A 22,651-nucleotide genomic window follows, 5' to 3' on the forward strand; every position below is an offset into this window, starting at 1 on the left:
AAATAGATACTTTCCGCAAACTCTGCATTACACCGGCCCGAAAGCTCTTATGATATTAATGGTCCATCGGGACGTTTCATTAATAACATGCTCAAAAATATTTGGAAAAATCTGAAACCACACTTAGGCTGTCGGTTCAATCGTCCAAACCTGTATTTTTAGAAGGTGCGTGAGCACTGGAAGGTTATTTTCTTAAAGTGACAGTTTTCTGGAAAAGGATATAATTCGCTGGATTTTATTATAACTGTTTCCGTGCTCCTAATCTGCAGACAATAAATGGCTCAGTTGACAAATGCTCTGCCCAATGTGGAACTAAATCATACAGGCCTGGAAGGCCTCAGGTTTGATTTGCAGTTTGTGCTGAATTAAGCAGAGTGGCAATAATGACACAACAATTGGCCTCCAACAGGTTCCTGCTCTTGATCGCTGGTCCGTCATCCGTACTAGAAAGTGTGCGTGCTTTGACATCAGGAGAGAACGGGATCTGGCTCAGTTGTGTTGTTCCCCCATCACCCACACTCTCTATTCTCCTGCCAACACTCACAACTGGGGCTCACACACTCAGGCGAGGCATTGGAGAACAGCCAGTGCGCATGGAACCACAGCCCAAGAGTGGCTCGGTAGCACCACTACTGACCGAGCTGGCCGAGTCCTGAAGGACATAGCTGCCAGACTGGGCCTGCGGCAGGTAGTGAGCGAACCAACACGAGGGAAAAACCTACTTGACCTCGTCCTCACCAATCTACCCGTCGCAGATGCATCTGTCCATGACAGTATTGGTAGGAGTGATCACCACACAGTCCTCGTGGAAATGAAGTCCCGTCTTCGCACTGACGACACCATCCAACGTGTTGTGTGGCACGACCACCGTGCTAAATGGGATAGATTCAGAACAGATCTAGCAGCTCAAAACTGGGCATCCATGAGGTGCTGTGGGCCATCAGCAGCAGCAGAATTGTATTCCAGCACAATCTGTAACCTCATGGCCCAGCATATTCCTCACTCTACCATTACCAAAAAGCCAGGGCATCAACCCTGGTTCAATGAGGAGTGTAGAAGAGCATGCCAGGAGCAGCACCAGGCGTACCTAAAAATGAGGTGCCAACCTGGTGAAGCTACAACTCAGGACTACATGCATGCTGTAGACAAAGCTAGGCGATTCCACAACCAACAGATATGATCAAAGCTCTGCAGTCCTGCCACATCCAGTCGTGAATGGTGGTGGACAATTAAACAACTAACAGGAGGAGGAGACTCTGTAAACATTCCCATCCTCAATGATGGTGGAGCCCAGCACGTGAGTGCAAAAGACATGGCTGAAGTGTTTGCAACCATCTTCAGCCAGAAGTGCCGAGTGCATGATCCATCTCAGCCTCCTCCCGATATCCCCACCATCACAGAAGCCAGTCTTCAACCAATTCGATTCACTCCACGTGATATCAAGAAACGACTGAGTGCACTGGATACAGCAAAGGCCATGGGCCCCGACAACATCCCAGCTGTAGTGCTGAAGACTTGTGCTCCAGAACTAGCTGCGCCTCTAGCCAAACTGTTCCAGTACAGCTACAACACTGGCATCTACCCGACAATGTGGAAAATTGCCCAGGTATGTCCTGTCCACAAAAAGCAGGACAAATCCAATCCAGCCAATTACCGGCCCATCAGTCTACTCTCAATCATCAGCAAAGTGATGGAAGGTGTCGTCGACAGTGCTATCAAGAGGCACTTACTCACCAATAACCTGCTCACCGATGCTCAGTTTGGGTTCCGCCAGGACCACTCGGCTCCAGACCTCATTACAGCCTTGGTCCAAACATGGACAAAAGAGCTGAATTCCAGAGGTGAGGTGAGAGTGACTGCCCTTGACATTAAGGCAGCATTTGATCGAGTGTGGCACCAAGGAGCCCCAATAAAATTGAAGTCAATGGGAATCAGGGAGAAAACTCTCCAGTGGCTGGAATCATACCTAGCACAAAGGAAGATGGTAGTGGTTGTTGGAGGCCAATCATCTCAGCCCCAGGACATTGCTGCAGGAGTTCCTCAGGGCAGTGTCCTAGGCCCAAAATCTTGAGCTGCTTCATCAACGACCTTCCCTCCATCATAGGGTCAGAAATGGGGATGTTCACTGATGATTGCACAGTGTTCAGTTCCATTCACAACCCCTCAGATAATGAAGAAGTCCGTGCCCGCATGCAGCGAGACCTGGACAACATCCAGGCTTGGGCTGACAAGTGGCAAGTAACATTCGTGCCAGACAAGTACCAGGCAATGACCATCTCCAACAAGAGAGAGGCCAATCACCTCCCCTTGACATTCAATGGCATTACCATCACCGAATCCCCCACTAGCAACATCCTGGGGGTCAGCATTGACCAGAAACTTAACTGGACCAGCCATATAAATACTGTGGTGACAAGAGCAGGTCAGAGGCTGGGTATTCTGCGGCAAGTGACTCACCTCCTGAATCCCCAAAGCCTTTCCATCATCTACAAGGCACAAGTCAGGAGTTTGATGGAATACTCTCCACTTGCCTGGATGAGCGCAGCTCCAACAACACTCTAGAAGCTCGACACCATCCAGGACAAAGCAGCCCGCCTGATTGGCACCCCATCCACCACCCTAAACATTCACTCCCTTCACCACCAGCGCACTGTGGCTTCAGTGCGTACCATTCACAGGATGCACCGCAGCAACTCACCAAGTCTTCTTCGACAACACCTCCCAAACCCGCGACCTCTACCACCTAGAAGGGCAAGAGCAGCAGTCACATGGGAACAACACTGCCTGCACGTTCCCCTCCAAGTCACACACCATCCCGACTTGGAAATATATTGCCATTCCTTCATCGTCGCTGGGTCAAAATCCTGGAACTCCCTTCCTAACAGCACTGTGGGAGAACCTTCACCACACAGATTGCAGCGGTTCAAGAAGGCGGCTCACCACCACCTTCTCAAGGGCAATTAGGGATGGGCAATAAATGCCGGCCTTGCCAGCGACGCCCACATCCCGTGAACGAATTTTAAAAAAGCCCAACATAAGGCAGCACCTTCAGGAGAGCGACAGAGACCATTAGTGGGGAAAACTAGTGTTCAACAGTCATTAAACCACCAGAAATTATTACAACAGGTCTCATTTATTCTGATTCACTTCTGAACGAGAATGGACATTCCAAGGCGAAGCAGAGCTCAAACTGCCAATGTAGGGCCGGGCAGCTGCTCTGAAAGAAACAGCAAGACAGTGCTGTGGTATTATCACAGAATCATAGAAAGGTTACAGCATGGAAGGAGGCCATTCGGCCCATCGAGTCCACGCCGGCTCTATGCAAGAGCAATCCAGCTAGTCCCACTCTCCCACCGTATCCCCGTAGCCCTGAAAGGAGGCCACTGGGCAAGGAAAAGAAGGCCGGGGGTTGGGGGAGGCATGGAAAAGGAGGTCATAGAGTCATTGAGTCATAGAGTCATACAGCACGGATAGAGGCCCTTCGGCCCATCGTGTCCGCGCCGGCCATCAAGCCCTGTCTACTCTAATCCCATATTCCAGCATTTGGTCCGTAGCCTTGTATGCTATGGCATTTCAAGTGCTCATCCAAATGCTTCTTGAATGTTGTGAGGGTTCCTGCCTCCACAACCCTTTCAGGCAGTGAGTTCCAGACTCCAACCACCCTCTGGGTGAAAAAGTTCTTTCTCAAATCCCCTCTAAAGCTCCCGCCTTTTACCTTGAATCTATGTCCCCTTGTTATAGAACCCTCAACGTCGGGGGTGGGGGTGCGGGGTGGACAAGGCAAAGGAGGCTGGGGAGGGGGACAAGGAAAAGGAGGCCAGGGGGACAAGGAAAAGGAGGCCGGGGGGCATTTTCCCTCAATGTGATTACATCAGGAAAACCTGAAGCCTTTTAAACTATTTCTAAGGAAAATATATCAGATAGCTGGATTATTTTGCTTATTATCAGATATCCATGATTTTGAACTCTACTCAAGGCACACTAATTCTATGGGAAACATTGCTTTTTAAAATCTGAATTCTGCAGCAGTTACTAACACTAGTCACACTAGGCATTCGAGTGTTGTCACCGCTTGCTATTTCAGACTGGTTATAAAATGTATGCACCCATTCCTTGGAAGCATTTCCGATACATGCCCATCATTCTGACCCATAATACTGTAATTGGACGATAGAATATATAAATCTGGGGGTGAAATATCAGCAAATCTATTGAAGAGTGGAGGAGAATAATCTGCTGTTTATCCAGTTCCTTTCACCTCGCCAGCTTCTGTTTATTTAAATCTGTCAAATATTGCTACATTCGTGCTGTTTTACGGTTTCTGAATACAAGATGGAACATGTTTTTTTTTCTTGTAAGCTTCACTGTAGATCAGTGGCTTGTCTGCTCTGTACCATCACTGCTGGAATTTGTATCGTGATCAGGACGGAAAGCAGCTGCCAGTGTTCTGGAGGTCAGTGCCAGCTGCCACGATCAACCTGCCAATTTCTTCAATTTAAAAAATAGCCACACCACAGACAGCAGCACAACCGGATGCCAGGGAAGCTGAAGGGGTTAGGAGAAGGGGAGGGCGTTTGATTGCCAGGGCTGCCTGTCGCTCAGATCCACCAGTCCATGGGAAGAGTCTCTCGTCAGTTGTCGTCCACTGGCTCTAGATAAAATGACTCGCAATTGGAAGAGCGTGTCATCGCAAAACAGAACGACTGATACAGTACGGCAGCTCCATCAGAACGTTACATTAAAAACCATACCCATTATCCCCTGCATGCGGCAGCAGGATCTCAGCCTTCCTATCACCGGGACACAGCGTGGAGGCTGCACACTAAGAATCATACAGGGCTGTTCTTGGTCATGTCCTAGCAAAAAGGAAAAACTGATATACAGTTTTAAATTGAGGCATTGTGCCAATCAATTTATAAATGCATGCTGTATTAGTGAGGGAGCTATAAACAGCTGCCATTATATTAATCTGGGTGTTCACATTATGACCTGTGGGCCAGAAGTAGCTTGTGAGCTCTGACTGACCAGCCTGATGCTTATATTTCTTCCTCTGCTGTGTTTGCCTGTTTCAGTTTCACTGACCTGGCAGTTTTTTTAAAAAGTCTATTCTTGGTGCTGCTGCTTCATTGGTGCAAACATTTTAAATCCATCCCAAACTTCACCTGGGAGCAGAATGCTTTTAGGTGGATTCAATTACAGAAAATTAGTTTTTAAATTGAGAAGTGGTGGTCCGTGTTTTGTCATTATTTATGGTATTCAACTAAGTGACTCACGAAGGCTGAAAGTTTGGAAACGTAAGAACATAAGAACATAAGAGGAGCAGGAGTAGGCCATACGGCCCCTCGAGCCTGCTCCGCCATTCAATCAGATCATGGCTGATCTACGACCTCAATTCCACTTTCCCGCCCGATCTTCATATCCCTTGATTCCCCTAGAGTCTAAAAATCTATATCTCAGCCTTGAATATGTTCATTGATTCAGCATCCACCAGCCCTCTGGGGTAGAGAATTCCAAAGATTCAAAACCCTCTGAGTGAAGAAATTTCTCCTCACCTCAGTTCTGAATCGCCAACCCCTTACACTGAGACTATGCCCCCTAGTTCTAGACTCTCCAGGCAGGGGAAACAATCTCTCATCACCTACCCTGTCAAACCTCTTCAGAATCTAATATATTTCAATGAGATCACCTGTCATTCTTCTCAAGTCCAGAGAATATAAGCCCATTCGACGCAATCTCTCCTCACAAGACAACCCTATCACTCCAAGAATCAATCTAGTGAACCTCCGTTGCACTGCCTCCAAGGCGAGTATATCCTTCCTTAGATAAGGAGACCAAAACTGTACACAGTACTCCAGGTGAGGTCTCACCAAAGCCCTGTACAATTGTAGTAAGACTTCCTTACTCTTGTACTCCAACCCCCCTGCAATAAGGGCCAACATACCATTTGCCTTCCTTATTGCTTGCTGTACCTGCATGCTAACATTTTGTGTTTCTTGTACGAGGACACCCAAATCTCTCTGAGCGCCAACAATGAATAGTTTCTCATCATTTAAAAAATATTCATTTTTTCTATTCTTCCCACCAAAGTGAATAACCTCACATTTCCCCACATTATATTCCATCTGTCACCTTCTTGCCCACTCACTTAATCTGTCCATATCCCTTTGCAGACTCTTTGTGTTCTCCTCACAGCTTACTTTCCCACCTAGCTTTGTATCGTCAGCAAACTTGGATACATTACACTCGGTCCCTTCATCTAAGTCATTAATATAGATTGTAAATAGTTGAGGCCCAAGCACTGATCCTTGTGGCACCCCACTAGTTACAGCTTGCCAACCTGAAAATGACCCATTTACTCCTAGTGTCTGTTTTCTGTCCATTAACCAATCCTCTATCCATGCTAATATATTACCCCCAATCCCATGAGCCCTTATCTTGTGTAACAACCTTTTGTGTGGCACCTTATCGAATGCCTTTTGAAAATCCAAATATATTACATCCACTGGTTCACTTTTTTCTACCCTGCTAGTTACATCCTCAAAAAACTCTAATAGATTTGTCAAACATGATTTCCCTTTCGTAAAACCATGTTGACTGTGCCTAATCATATTATGATTTTCTAAGTGCCCTGTTACCATTTTCTTAATAATGGATTCCAGCATTTTCCCGACGACTGATGTCAGGCTAATTGGCCTGTAGTTCCCTGTTTTCTCTCTCCCTCCTTTCTTGAATAGTGGGGTTACATTTGCTACCTTCCAATCCGCTGGGACCGTTCTAGAATCTAGGGAATTTTGGAAGATCACAACCAATGCATCCACTATCTCTGCAGCCACCTCTTTTAGAACCCTGGGATGTAGGCCATTAGGTCCAAGAGATTTTTCAGGTTTTGTCCCATTAGTTTCTCCAGTACTTTTTCTCTACCAATATTAATTACTTTAAGCTCCTCGCTCTCATTAGCCCCTTGGTTCCCCACTATTTCTGGTATGCATTTTGTGTCTTCTACTGTGAAGTCAGATATAAAATATTTGTTTAATGTCTCTGCCATTTCCTTATTCCCCACTATAATTTCTCCTGTTTCAGCCTCCAAGGGACCAACGTTTACTTTTGCTACTCCCTTCCTCTTTACATACTTGTAGAAGCTCTTACAATCAGTTTTTTTATTTCTTACTAGCTTACTTTCATATTCTATTTTCTCCCTTTTTATCAATTTTTTGGTTATCCTTTGCTGGTTTCTAAAACTCTCCCAATCCTCAGGCTTACTACTCTTCTTGGCACATTATAGGCCTCTTCTTTTCATCTAATACTATCCTAACTTCTTTAGTTAGCCACGGTTGAATCATTTTTCCCATGGAGTTTTTATTTCTCAATGGAATGTATATTCGTTGAGAATATTGAAACATTTGTTTAAATGTTTGCCATTGCTTATCTACCATCATACCCTTTAATCTAATTTCCCAATCTACCTCAGCCAACTTGCCCCTCATACCTATGTAATTGGCTTTATTTAAGTTTAAGACTCTAGTTTCTGACTTAAGTACGTCACTTTCAAACTCATAAGAACATAAGAAATAGGAGCAGTAGTAGGCTGTACGGCCCCTCGAGCCTGCTCCACCATTCAATCAGGTCATGGCTGATCTTCAACCTCAACTCAGCGTGAAATTCTATCATATTATGATCACTCTTCCCCAGAGGATCCTTTACTGGCAGATTACTAATTAACCCTGTCTCATTACATGATACAAGATCTAAAATAGCTTGTTTCCTGGTTGGTTCCATGACATATTGTTCTAGAAACAATAGGAGACCTACAGTGGTGTATCAGGAAACTTTAGCTTGGGGGCAGGGGGAAAGAGAGGGGTGGTGAGGCCGTTGCACTCTGCATCCCGTCTAGTGAGATAAGGCAACTGCTGTCAGCTGATGATGCAAGCAATATAACTGCGTTCATGTAAGGCACTGCAGCACTTGTGCAAGATGCAGCCTCACTATAAGCTTGCGCCGGGAACAAGACAACCATCTTGCTAATGGGTATTACTCGCAGATTTTATATCAATCACAAGCCTGTTGTAAAACTCCAGGTTTCACTTACTTAATATTTCTATTGGAGTCATAACAGACAATACAGACATTGTCTTTCATCTAATTTCCTGGGTATAATGGAATCATCTTGAAAAATATTGCCTGGAATTTTTATGGGAGTTTCCCGATCTCCCAAAGCAACCTTGGTGGAAACGGTGGAGAAATGGCATCAAAAGTCCTATGCAGCAGGAGATTGGGACTTCCTGAGCTGATGAAAGGCGTTACATAAATGAAAGTTCTTTCTTTAACTCTGCAGAAATTTTCCCTGCATGTGAGACACAAATGTCTTTCTGCGGTCATAGAATCATAAAATCATAGAAATTTACAACACAGAAGGAGGCTATTCGGCCCATCGCGTCTGTGCCAGCCTAAAAAGAGCTATCTAGCCTAATCCCACTTTCCAGCACTTGGTCCGTAGCCTTGTAGGTTGCGGCACTTCAAGTACATATCCAAGTACTTTTTAAAGGTGATGAGGGTTTCTGCCTCTACCACCCTTTCAGGCAGTGAGTTCCAGACCCCCACCACCCTCTGGGTGAAAAAATTTCACCTCAACTCCCCTCTAATCCTTCTACCAATTACTTTAAATCTATGCCCCCTGGTTTTTGACTCCTCTGCTATGGGAAATAGGTCCTTCCTATCCATTCAATCTAGGCCACTCATGATTTTATACACCTCAATTAAATCTCCTCTGAGCCTCCTCTGTTCCAAAGAAAACAACCCCAGCCTGTCCAATCTTTCCTCATAGCTAAAATTCTCCAGTCCTGGCAACATCCTCATAAATCTCCTCTGTACCCTCTCTAGTGCAATCGCATCTTTCCTATAATGTGGTGACCAGAACTGTATGCAGTTCTCAAGCTGTGGCTTAACTAGTGTTTTGTACCATTCTAACATAACCTCCCTGCTCTTGTATTCTATGTCTCAGCTAATAAAGGAAAATATACCGTATGCCTTCTTAACCACCTCATCTACCTGTCCCGCTACCTTCAGGGATCTATGGACAAGCACTCCAAGGTCCTTTTGTTCCTCTACACCTCTCAGTATCCTCCCACTTATTGTGTATTCCCTTGTCTTGTTTGCTCTCCCCAAATGCATTACCTCACACTTCTCTGGATTGAATTCCATTTGCCACTTTTCTGCCCACCTGACCAGTCCATTGATATCTTCCTGCAGTCTACAGCTTTCCTCCTCACTATCAACCACACGGCCAACTTTTTATCATCTGAAAACTTCTTAATGGAGCCCCCTACATTTAAGTCCAAATCACTGATATACGCTACAAAAGCAATGGACCTAGTACTGACCCCTGCGGAACCTCGCTGGAAACAGCCTTCAGGTCACAAAAACACCCGTCGACCATTACCCTTTTCTTCCTGCCACTGAGCCAATTCTGGATCCAACTTGCTACTTTCCCTTGGATCCCATGGGCATTTACTTTATTACAAGTCTGCCATGTGGGACCTTGTCAAAAGCCTTGCTGAAATCTATGCAGACCACATCAAATGCACTACCCTCTTTGACCCTCCTTGTTACCTCCTCAAAAATTTCAATCAGGTTAGTCAGACATGATCTTCCCGTAACAAATCCATGCTGAACTGTCCTTGATTAATCTGTGCCTTTCTAAATGACGATTAATACTGTCCCTCAGAATTTTTACCAATAATTTGCCCTGCACCGAAGTTGGGCTGACTGGCCTGTAATTACTCAGTCTATCTCTTTCTCCCTTTTCTTCCATGTTCTAACCAACGTATTTTGTGGATACTCTACTTGGCAGAGAGGTCAGTTACTGGCAGAAAACTGGGACATTGAAGCAAAAGTGGTTGAATGGGAGAAAACTGTTAGGGGACCACTATATATTCTGCCTTTCTCTTTCCTAATGGCAGAATGCTATAGGATATTGCATCTGGCACAAAAATAAACAAGAGTCTTTAAAGATCACAGATGAGTTTCACCCAACAGTTTACTATTTTAATTGTCCATGTGGGACAGTAAAAAATGATCTGCCACTGTAGCAAATCACATGCTCTACAGCGTCAGTGAAATGCCTGGTTTAACGAGAGAGCCACTGAAGTTTAAAGCACAGAAGGAGGCTGGCTCTTTGCTAGAACAATTCAAAACTAACCCCACTGCCCCGCAGTCTCCTCACAGCCCTGTTATCAATCCAAAACTGTAGTTGCTTATAAACTGTTAAATCTTTAGCTTCTTCCGGTTCTGACGAAAGGTCATTGACCTGAAACATTAACTCTGTTTCTTTCTCCACAGATGCTGCCTCACTTGCTGAGTATTCCCAGCATTTTCTGTTTTTATTTCAGATTTCCAGCATCTGCAGTATTTTGCTTTTAAATCCTTAGAGATTCGATTCACCAAGATGAGAGACTTGAGATAATGGGACTATTTATCCCACTGCCCTGATCTCTCCCCATAGCCCTATATCAATCCCAAAATAATTCCTCTGCCCCATTCTTTCCTTATAGCCCTGTATCAATCCCAAACTATTCCCACTGCCCTACTCTCTCCCCTTAGCCTTGTATCAATTTGAAGCTAATCCCACTGCCCCCCTCTCTCCCCACAGCCCTGTATCAATCCCAAACTAATCCCATTGCCCTGCTCTCTCCCCATAGCCCTGCATCAATCCAAAACTAATCCCACTGTCCCGTTCTCTCCCCATAGCCCTGTATCAATCCAAAACTAATCCCACTGTCCTGCTCTCTCCCCACAGCCCTGTATCAATCCAAAACTAATCCCACTGTCCCGTTCTCTCCCCATAGCCCTGTATCAATCCAAAACTAATCCCACTGTCCTGCTCTCTCCCCACAGCCCTGCATCAATCCAAAACTAATCCCACTGTCCTGCTCTCTCCCCACAGCCCTGTATCAATCCAAAACTAATCCCACTGTCCTGCTCTCTCCCCACAGCCCTGCATCAATCCAAAACTAATCCCACTGTCCTGCTCTCTCCCCACAGCCCTGTATCAATCCAAAACTAATCCCACTGTCCTGCTCTCTCCCCATAGCCCTGTATCAATCCAAAACTAATCCCACTGTCCTGCTCTCTCCCCATAGCCCTGTATCTTCCTCTGCTTCAAACATTTATCCAGTTTATCCTGAAAAATGCAATGGTCTCTGCCCAATGGCAAAACATTCCACGTTCCTTTAAATCGATGACCACTTGACACTAACTCCCTTATCAAAGGAAGTCTTGCCCTATTCAATCAAAACTCCGTAATTTTAAAAATCTTTATTAAATCCCCTCTTTACCTTCCCTGCTGCAGTGGAAATAGTCCCATTATCTCAAGTCTCTCATCTTGGTGAATCGAATCTCTAAGGATTTAAAAGCAAAATACTGCAGATGCTGGAAATCTGAAATAAAAACAGAAAATGCTGGGAATACTCAGCAAGTGAGGCAGCATCTGTGGAGAAAGAAACAGAGTTAATGTTTCAGGTTGATGACCTTTCGTCAGAACCGGAAGAAGCTAAAGATTTAACAGTTTATAAGCAACTACAGAACCAGGCGGGGGTGGGGGGGGGGTGGGGGGAGAGAAGAACAAAAGGGAAGGTCTCTGATAGCATGGAGGACAGGAGTGATTAAATGACAAAAGGGATGATGGTACAAGGCAAGGAGGGTGGTAATGGGACAAGAAACAAAAGATGGGTCTAGAGGAGCTGTAAATGGCAACAGCAGAACCATTACCAGCAACTGCTGACCAAAAAAAAATCTAAAAACCACAGCGAAAAATCGCATTGACCTCCTCAGAAGACTAACACGGGACGCAACCAACAGAGTACCCTTCGTCGTCCAGTACTTCCCCGGAGCAGAGAAACTACGCCATGTTCTCCGCAGCCTTCAACATGTCATCAATGACGACGAACACCTTGCCATGGCCATCCCCACACCTCCACTACTCGCCTTCAAACAGCCACCCAACCTCAAACAGACCATCGTTCGCAGCAAATTACCCAGCTTTCAGGAGAACAGCGTCCACGACACCACGCAACCCTGCCACGGTAACCTCTGCAAGACATGCCAGATCATCGACACAGATACCACCATCACACGAGAGGACACCACCCACCAGGTGCATGGTTCATACTCCTGTGACTCGGCCAACGTTGTCTACTTCATACGTTGCAGGAAAGGATGCCCCAGAGCATGGTACATTGGCGAGACCATGCAGACGCTGCGACAACGGATGAACAGACACCGCACAACAATCGCCACACAGGAGGGTTCCCTCCCAGTCGGGGAACACTTCAGCAGTCAAGGACATTCAGCCACCGATCTTCGGGTAAGCATTCTCCAAGGCGGCCTTCGAGACACACGACAACGCAAAATCGTCGAGCAGAAATTGATAGCCAACTTCCGCACCCATGAGGACGGCCTCAACTGGGATCTTGGGTTCATGTCACGCTACACGTAACCCCACCAGCGAACAAATGTTATCTGTTTTTAATATAACGGGTCATTTGCTGTCTTTTCTATGTTTGTTTCTGCCTCTCTCTCTCTGTTTTTTTTTGGTGGTTTGTATATTCGGTGGCCTTTTAGGTAACACCTCTCTGTCTGCACACTGTGATTGCTGTGGCAACGGGCAGTTGGAAAGACTATCTGTAATCACCAGGCATTGTTCTGTGATTTATAAATGCGAAGGATTCGAGGATTTCATTTCCACAACATTCACCTGAGGAAGGAGGAAGCCTCCGAAAGCTTGTGAATTTCAAATAAAATAGTTGGACTATAACTTGGTGTTGTAAAATTGTTTACAATTGTCAACCCCAGTCCATCACCGGCATCTCCACATCAAAAAAATGGGAGCAGTGGTTATGATCTGAAGTTGTTGGAATCAATGTTGAGTCCAGAAGGTTTTAAAATGTCTAATTGAAAGATAAGGTGCTGTTCCTCGAGCTTCCGTTGAGCTTCATTGGAACAGTGTAAGAGGCAGTAGACAGTGAGGTCAGAGTGGGAGTGAGACGGGGAATTAAAATGGCAAGTGACCAGAAGGTCAGGGTCACGCTTGCGGATTGAACGGAGGTGTTCAGCAAAGCGATCACTCAATCTGCCTTTGGTATCCCCACTGTAGAGGAGACCGCATCGTGAGCAGCAAATAAAGTATACTAAATTGAAAGTAGTACAAATAAATCGCTGTTTCATCTGGAAGGAGTATTTGGGGCCCTGGATTTACTTGCAAATCCAGTGAAATAATGCAAATTAACATTGAGGAATCGAACAGCATTTCTAGAGTGGAACATGTCTAAATGTGGTCACCCACTGGACTGGCCGAATTGGCCAAAATTCATGTGGCCACTTTGGGAGATCTCAGTGAGCAGGCTCCAAGTTTGACTTCTTCCCAACTACCTAGTAACTAAAATAGAAATGACTGCAGTGCCGGAGTACGTAAAACTGAATTTTAAAAAAATTACGTTCACTGCAGATATTGTGTTCCCAAATACACAAAACTGTAATCACCATAACAGTACAATTGAAGTTATAATCCATATGGAAAAATAAATATAACAAATGTCTTATTTGGAAACAAAGTTGGCGATGACTTCAATAGTATAATTCTAATTGACATAAATGCCACAATACAACTACCAATTGGAAAATAAGAACGGTCACAAATACCTAGGTTAATCATCCTGACCAACTCCCACCCAATCCCGGCCCAACTCAGCAGCCTCCGACTTCTAACTGATCTTGGTTTGTCCTTTCTACATGGGCATAAATTCTATGGCCACAGTAAGGAATAGCTGGATGGCCTCAGTACATACACGGTTGACTACGATAGAAAGCGATATCCTTTGACACACCACGACTGTTTGTCAGGACTGCGGAGTGTTGCCATTACAGGTAGATTGTTGCTTTGAAATGGTCAGTGTTCTACGACAGAATCCAAATTCTCAATTCAATACCATAACATTTGGAGCAAAGGTCACACCGTCACACAGATTTCCACAAGCTACGGATTTAGTGCCAGTGTGAATGACTACTTGCCACTGTATAAATTGAGTATTACATAGGGTTAATGAATTGCTGTTTTATTTACATATGGCATAGAAGGCATGGGATAAGGCAGCATGAATACATCAGCTAATGGTTATATATCCACACTGGCTCAAACAATCATACATATCCTAGCTACACAATCTCTTGAGAAAAAATGCAAACCAGTAACCGATTTGCTGGGCTGTGTCAATACTGCTCTGAAATCAGGTGCTCGGATGCACAAGAGCAGATCCATTGATTATTCCATTCCCCTTTTGGTAAACCATTCTAGCCTTTGATCACCACCTTCTTTTCCTATCACCAACGAAGATCAAGAGCTCGCTCTGTGGGAAGTCACAACAGTCACCACTTTCTCTCCTCTGCTGATTTGATGAACTATAAATTAGAGGCTCCTTTTAGCTCTGGCTGTTCCTCGAACTGCACTTTCTAATACTCATTAGAAACCTTACAGAAAAAAAAATCTTTAACTGAAAGTTCTAAAAAGCATGGACAGTTTAGTTTTTATTCAGCTATACCTTCCCACACGCCAGTAACCAGACCCATTTCACAGGAAACACAGCATACAATGGGCCGACAGTATCACCCGTCATTTCAGTTGTCAAGGAGACATACTAATGACTCCTGCTATTTCACCCAAGGATACCATTTTGCAAAAGGTAAAAAAAAAAATCCTTTGGCACTTAAAGAGTTTAGAGGCTCCGATTTTTTCAACATGCCTGATGCTGGCCAAAACAACAATTCCAATCAGTGTTACAGTAACCATGATCTGGAATGTACACAACAGGCTGACACACTGCTCCAAAGGACCAGAGTGCTTTTAGTGTTCAACATGCCATCTTATATCAGATCCTTGATAAAGCTGCACTGATCCAAGGTAATACACTGGCAACTAAATCAGCAATACATTCCTGTGCAGTATTTTGATTTCTTGCATTCCAGACATTTTCTTTTGCTACCATAAAGCCATATATTTAATTAAATTAAAGTTGTATATGTTTATTTAAAAGTAAATACTTTTGAAATATAAATTTGAGGGTTTCTTCATACATTTTGGGGAATTAGTCCATTATGTAGTTAGTCTGGCCACATGGCACCTGGTCTCCATGCTAGGTATGATTGTGAGCCTACAGCATCGCCACTGTATCCAGAGTTGCCTGGATAATGGGGCAGTTTATTTGTGAGTGGGATGATGCAGATGAAAACTACTCAGAGACAAAATGGCAGCCCTGATACGGAGCAGGAGTGTGACTGGAATGGTATTTTTTAAAACTTGTTTTTATTGATCAGATTGTTAATGGCAGACTTGCAATGTTAAAGATTCTTTCACCAACAATATCAAAAACTGGTACAGACTCCTTTGATTCTACTTGATGGATTAGGTCATTGAGAATTATGCAGTAGGCATAAACAATAGACTTCAAAAACAGCGTTGTTAAAGGATATGCCAAGAGGCCCTTGAGAGGTAGGACAAGATGTGTGCCCCATATTTCCACTGAGACTTCAGATCACAAAGGTGCAGTTAGGAGAGATAACCAAGAAAAGGCTATCAGCTCGCCTCTCAAGGAGGGAAACTTGGAGGACACACATTTGTGAGTGGACAGTGAAGATGTGAAATGCAGAAAACGCTTCTATGGATGAAAAATAACTTGCCAAAAAATGGTACTAGTCTCATGTGCCTAAGAGGATACAGTTAGTGCCATGAAATTCCAACTAGTATACTTCCCTTAGCATTGCTGAAAAAAAAGAAATTACATTTACATAGTGTCTTATTACAGCGTGCAAACATCTCCAAGTACTACATAAAATCAATTGCAACAAGTTTATTGTATGTGGGGGAAAGGTGAGAGTAGGAGGGAAGGGGTGGGGAGGGGAGGGTCTGCCAGGCAGTCCCCCTCTTCTGGCTTTGAAACCTAATGTGACAGTCTACTGGAACTGTGCAGGAAAATATAGAATTCTTTTAATAGGCAGCACAGCTATTCAACAATTTTGATCACACATATATGGGAGGAGAGGAAAACACTTTATATAAAAGCAATTCCTATCACAGTAACGTTCCCTTAGAACTGCAGATTCCATGTATTAATAAGAAATCTCGAGCAGCTAGTTTAAAGCAGCCGTTCATTCTTGTAGTTCTGCTAGTGCTCAGTAATGACCCAAGCTTCGCTCCCATAGTTCAGGATGGCATCGGAATCTCTGGATGTTCCTCCTTGCAACTCTCTGACCGTCATCTATTAACCTAGATTTATTTGAGCCTCCAGGAGGAAAGAAATACTGCGGATGAACACAATGCTTTTCTAGCCACTGGGCTGATAAAACAAACGATAACCAGAGACATCACAGACCAAATACAAATAAGGAGTTCTGGAGCAAGGATAAATCATCCGATTGGCAGCACAACATAGATCTTTTGGTAGTTTTTAAATGTGACCCATTGGATCCAGCAGAAAAGAAAACACAAACCATATTTCTAAACTCATCATTCATTTTCAACAAGGCCTGTTAGAGCTTATTATTTCCATGCCTTGTCAGTGTATGTGTGTGTACGTGTGTGTATGAGAGAGAGAAAGAGAGAGAGGGAGAAAGTGGGAGAGAGGGGAAGAGCGCAGGAGAGAGAGGGAGAGAGCAAGCAAGAGCTGTGTGTGAGAACATCAGCTGAGAGCAACTGTATTGTTCAAGAGTAATGAGATTCTGCTTTAGAAAAACTCACAGCACAAAGTTTTAAATGTTCGTCACTGCACTATACAGATCTCCTTTATGACACCAGAACTTCATACAAAACTGCACAGGATGTAGCCACAGGAGATTCAACACAAGATGTAGGACAGCTCAATGTGGGGCAATGCTGCTCATTCCATTACTGTGCCGTGTGTTGGTTAATCCACAGCAGGACACAGTTCTGATGATCGAACATTCCAAACATCAATATTGAAATCAATTTATGGAATATTTTCACACTGTCGTTCTGTGGTAAGGCCATTGCAGCATGTCAGCAAATGCTCGAATGTTCTTCTTATAAGGCCTCTATGGAGGTAGACAGAGCAAAATCATCGAAGCCTCCAGAACATTAGGCTGGCTACGGCCCTATTTAATAGAACATCAATTCCAACCACAAAGGCCTCATGTCAAAACTAGGCCAGACTGTGTCAGCTGAAGCCACCAGACAGCGAAGTCTGCACAAGCTCTGGCACAAAGTGAGTGAAAAGAAATAAACCATGCGTTTCCTTTAGAAAGCACAGAGACAGCAGGGAATGCATTGCTTACCTCTCAGGATGTAATTCTGGTAGTTCTGGTCTGCTTCTGCTCCTACTTTTATCAAACATGTCAGACCCTCAGCAACGACAAACTCATGAACCAAATCCTTGTCATCCTAATGGGATTAAAGCACAACACTGGGGTTAACGTGGTATGAAAATACTTACTATTGTGTTGTACACACGAAATGAAATAGTTGCATTTTCTACTTTGCATGCTGAGTAACGAAAGCATTACCAGTAACAGTATCAAATCTCATGACACATCGGAAGAGAAGAGCTCTCTCTACATTGCCACAACAATTTGTTTCAGTCGCACCCTCAGAAGAGCAACCCTGACTGCATATCAGCACAAAAACAGGAGACTTCTTACCCCATTATACTGGACTGGATTCAAATCCCAGTCCTAGAGTTCAAAGTTAGGAACACAGGAACAGGAGTAGGCCATTCAGCCCCTCGTGCCTGCTCCGCCATTTGATAAGATCATGGCTGATCTGTGATCTAACTCCATATACCTGCCTTTGGCCCATATCCCTTAATATCTTTGGTTGCCAAAAAGCTATCTATCTCACATTTAAATTTAGCAATTGAGCTAGTATCAATTGCCGTTTGCGGAAGAGAGTTCCAAACTTCCACCACCCTTTGTGTGTAGAAATGTTTTCTAATATCACTCCTGAAAGGTCTGGCTCTAATTTTTAGACTGTGCCCCCTACTCCTAGAATCCCCAACCGGTGGAAATAGTTTCTCTCTATCCACTCTATCTGTTCCCCTTAATATCTTATAAACTTCGATCAGATCACCCATCAACCTTCTAAACTCTAGAGAATACAACCCCTTAACCCTTGAAGTCCGGGTATTTTTCTAGTAAACCTACGCTGCACTCCCTCCAAGGCCAATATGTCCTTCCGAAGGTGCGGTGCCCAGAACTGCTCACAGTACTCCAGGTGCGGTCTAACCAGGGTTTTGTATAGCTGCAGCATAACTTCTGCCCCCTTGTACTCTCGTCCTCTAGATATAAAGGCCAGCATTCCATTAGCCTTCTTGATTATTTTCTGCACCTGTTCATGACACTTCAATGATCTATGTACCTGAACCCCTAAGTCCCTTTGGACATCCACTGTTTTTAACTTTTTACCATTTAGAAAGTACCCTGTTCTATCCTTTTTTGATCCAAAGTGGATGACCTCACATTTGTCTACACTGAATTCCATTTGCCACAGTTTTGCCCATTCACCTAATCTATCAATATCGCTTTGTAATTTTATGTTTTCATCTACACTGCTTACAATGCCACCAATCTTTGTGTCAAAGTTGTGTGCTAATTCACTGCACCATTCAATCCCCAAATGTGTGCATCTTTGACAAAATACAAATACATTCGTGCGCTAAAACTGAGGCTCAAAGTTAGATTTTTAAAAGAAAACATAGTTGGTATGTCCAAATACCAGTCTTATTGATTGAATTAATAATGAGTAGTTATTACTGTCTGCATATAACCTTTCGCAATTAATCCCTGTTCTAACATGATTTCCCAATACAGTGCTATCTTGGGCAACAGTATAGGAACTGCTTCCTGGCCCAGTAACAGCAGCATTTCAATACTAGAAAAAGCATCAACTCATTATTCTCTACTGTCTCTCATCTTTCTCTCCCTGTATTTCAGTCTTTCATTCCTACCTTTGCTCTGATGTCCCATGTGCCACACTTTCTCAGAGATGCTACACTTGTCCATTGTCAAAACTAGAGGGATGGAACAGCATCAATTTACAGTGTCACATATTTACCTTCATACACCATCCAGGGCCTGGGGCACACTGCAACCTCCAATGCTGAGTCCCAATTAAAACACACCATGCTGAGTAACTATAATTTCCATATAGTCTGCGCAACAAAGTCGAAACACATTTCCGTTCTTAAAAAAAAATCAGATTCCTTCATTCCTCATTGTACAATCATAACTTCTCTTAAAAGTAAAAGGGTAACAGATTGCCAATAATGACTTCATGACAGAGGAAGGCTGGAGAATAATGAGCACTCGGGAACAGTTACAAGCAATGTACCCAACAAAGGACCACTGGCACCACAGAGCTCCAGAGTGAAAACCAGGCAGGTTGTAACCATCATCCCAACCCTGGTTCCACTGGTGCTTTTTAATCCTTCCAGTCCACAAGTTATTTCTTATACACAGCTCTCATTTTAGGTCAACTTTAGTTCGATTTTGGGTCTGTCTTTACACCACAGCAGTGACCACCAGTGCCAACACTAACTGTGTATATTAATCATGAATAATCTGTAACCTATAACAGGAAACTCTACTGTCATATACATTCAGTCATAAGTTTTGATCTCAAAGATTTAAAATGAACAGAATAAATATTAATGGATTTCCTAGAGATACCTTGGCCAGCTTAGGAACTGTGAGGTCGATATTACCCCCGCCCCCCGCAACAGGTGGGTTAAAAATTTAAAATCGCAAAACACAACCCCAACCCGCCAGTTGCGGAGAGGCGGACGCTTCATTATAATATTTAAATCAGGCTCCCACAGTGCAATTGGGAGTCTGATTTAAATTTAACGGTTGCCAGCCAGGTTACCCAGGGCTCGGGAAACCCGAAAGCAACATGAAGACAGTAGCAGCCGGATCAAGCAGGCTTTTTATAGCATTGCTTGTGAGCCAGAAGGAGCAGGTGATTCGCCCCCCACCCCCATCACGAGCCCTCAAGGAAGCCATCTGACGATCGCAGCCTCTTCTCGCTGCCGCGATCGGCCGACCCCCCACCCTCCAAACCCACGATCCCGAGCCTTCTGCCCCGCCATCTGCTGACCCCCACCTTCAACCCGTGATCTTTAACAATAGCCAGGGACCATCCCCAACGGTCCCTGGCTGCAGCCTTCTACCGCAGGCTTTCCCGCCCAGCACCCAGCCAGCCTGTCAATCTGTCCTGATGCCAGGCGGAAAATGGAATTAAAAAATTATAATGAACTCCTGCTGTTAAATTCGGCAGGATCTCCGCCTTCCCAGGGTTTCCGGGTATCCCCCCCCGCAAATACGCTCCCCTGTTCCCTCCCGGCCTCCCCGTAAATCTCAGGGCCTGTATGTGGGTTACTATTAAACGGTAACTGAACCTTAAAACCACTAAGTGGACACTGGCCATTATATTATGAATAAGAAAAGCTCAAATCTAACTACAAATCAGATACTTCTTTTTTAGAGAGAGATTTGAAAATCCCTCCATTTTCTCTCTAATCCACCTGGTTTTCCTGGCCCTTGCATCACCCGTATCTGAGAGACCAGGTAAGTGTACAACTGACATATCCTCAGCAGTGTACCAGTGCTGCCCTGAGCCAGCTGGACACATGAACAGCCCAGAGACAAACTTACTGTGGTTTCCCTCCCCTTCTCATATCAAGACATTTGCCCCTCTCAACCGCACAGGGACCACAGGCTCGGAGCAGGCCATAAGTATGACATACACACAGGATCTAATAATATTTAACAAGTACACTTGCTAACATGTTGAAGTAACCTTTTAATTAACTCATGTTCCACAGTTATTTGTTAAGAGCTCCAGAGTTGTTATATTGTATGGAACTTTTTCAAGTGGAGAAGTCATTCCTTCCCTTTTCCTTCAGTGGGATCTTTGAGTCCACATTATTCCAGCCACTAGGAGGGGGCACGCAAGACCCATGGAATAAATAACTCTTCCATCGATTTGCCTTCCAATCTAGACTGCACACATTTGCCTTTGATCACAACAGTGCATCAGAGATTGGGAGCTCTGTGATGTAGAGAAATTGCACACCCAAATCTGTGTCCCATCATTAGAAGGTGCTGTGGGATAGGGCACTGTACTACTGCAAGTGACTCTAATGAGCAGAGCTGCGGGGTCCAGCCAAGTACAGTCATACTGACAATATTTACACAACTCTGCTCGTCAAACTTGTGTTAAATATTTCTTTCTTTGGTGTTAAGCTGAACAGAATTACAGTCCTTAACCTTAAATATTATACTTCATTTTATTTTAGTCAATGAACCGTTGTTCACAATCCCACACGATGCCTTCTCACCTCATATTTACCACTATTTGCTGTTTATCAGGTAAGTACTCAAACAGATTCAGGCAAATATTTGATTAGTTAATTGAAGGTGTAGCAGCACTGGAAACAATCAGAACTTTCAAGGACAGACACATCGAGCACATGCAGTTTTCTTAAATTTGTTTTTGAGCAAACTTTCAATAAAGGAGAACATTTTTTCCCCCAAGAGTTATGATCTGCGATCCATTCAGGCCACTGCACACGAATCACATTATTGCACTTTTCTGATTGCAAAGCTGACAAAGTGACACATGCTGATTTCACCAGCTGAAGTCCTTTCATCAATATCTGGATGCATTTAGATGACGCCTGGTAGCTGCAGTATGCATTGCTCCCAGACAGCACCCCGTTACACTGAAACTTCAATCCTGCTGCTCTGGAGAGCTCTGCATGTACTTGCCCACACTATAATTGCTCCCAGCGGTTGAATTTCAAATGTTTAGGCAGCACGGCCTTGTTGAATCATTTAAATTAATTGCAGGTAGCTTCAAAAAGACTGCGGGGAGTCCCAGGGAAGATTTCACCGATTACACTGAGGAAGGGTAAAACGCAAACAGTGCAAGACGAGCTTACCATTTCTCCAGAATCCTGACTGGTCCCGTTTTGGATTTACACTAACTTTAGAGTTGGCAAAGAATGGGAACTGTGCAACTTCGGCGAGTGTATAATACAATTTTTAAAATATATTCATTTTCGGGGTGTGGGCATTGCTGGCAAGGCGGGCATTTATTGCCATCCCTGGTCGCCCTTGAGAACGTGGTGGTGGGCCTTCTTCTTGCAATCAGTGTGGCGCATCGTTGTTTACAAAATCAAGAGAAACAAAAGGATGTTTAAATAAGGAGAGGGTGGGGGGGAGGAGAAATACTTTCAGTTCGGTCTGAGCTTTTCCAACGGAGAGGAGGTGTTCATAGTTTTTGGAGCCACAGAGAAGCCCTCAGCAGACCTGGCTTATTGGGCATCCCAAATGGAAATTGCCCACTTGGACGATATCTGGGTGGCCATCGGACCATCTTTACCAGCTGTCACCATGTTGAGCAGGCATCTTTCTCAGTCCTGGATACTAATCATCAACCTCCTCCAATGTAATTAAAGACTTCAGTATCAGTCGGAGCTCAATCCACTACAAGCCAAAATCAATTTCTAAGACAAGGGTGCTAGTCAATCCCCACTTAACATAGGGGCAGGCAGCTGAAGGTGAATCCACCTCAAACATCATTCTGGGACTCCAC

General features: G+C 44.2%; 1 protein-coding gene across 13 annotated transcripts in view; it reads right to left on the reverse strand.

The window, feature by feature from the left end:
- fhod3b (formin homology 2 domain containing 3b) overlaps window positions 1–22,651 on the reverse strand; it is a 746,243-nt gene that overhangs the window by 348,566 nt on the left and 375,026 nt on the right. For all 13 annotated transcript variants that reach the window (XM_068000433.1, XM_068000425.1, XM_068000417.1 and 10 more), the window contains one exon: window positions 17,335–17,440. In XM_068000433.1, the coding sequence (XP_067856534.1) occupies window positions 17,335–17,440 (106 nt within the window). The remainder of the gene's footprint in view (window positions 1–17,334; window positions 17,441–22,651) is intronic.

Source organism: Heptranchias perlo, chromosome 2 (genome assembly GCF_035084215.1).
Source record: "Heptranchias perlo isolate sHepPer1 chromosome 2, sHepPer1.hap1, whole genome shotgun sequence".
Classification (NCBI taxonomy): domain Eukaryota; kingdom Metazoa; phylum Chordata; class Chondrichthyes; order Hexanchiformes; family Hexanchidae; genus Heptranchias; species Heptranchias perlo.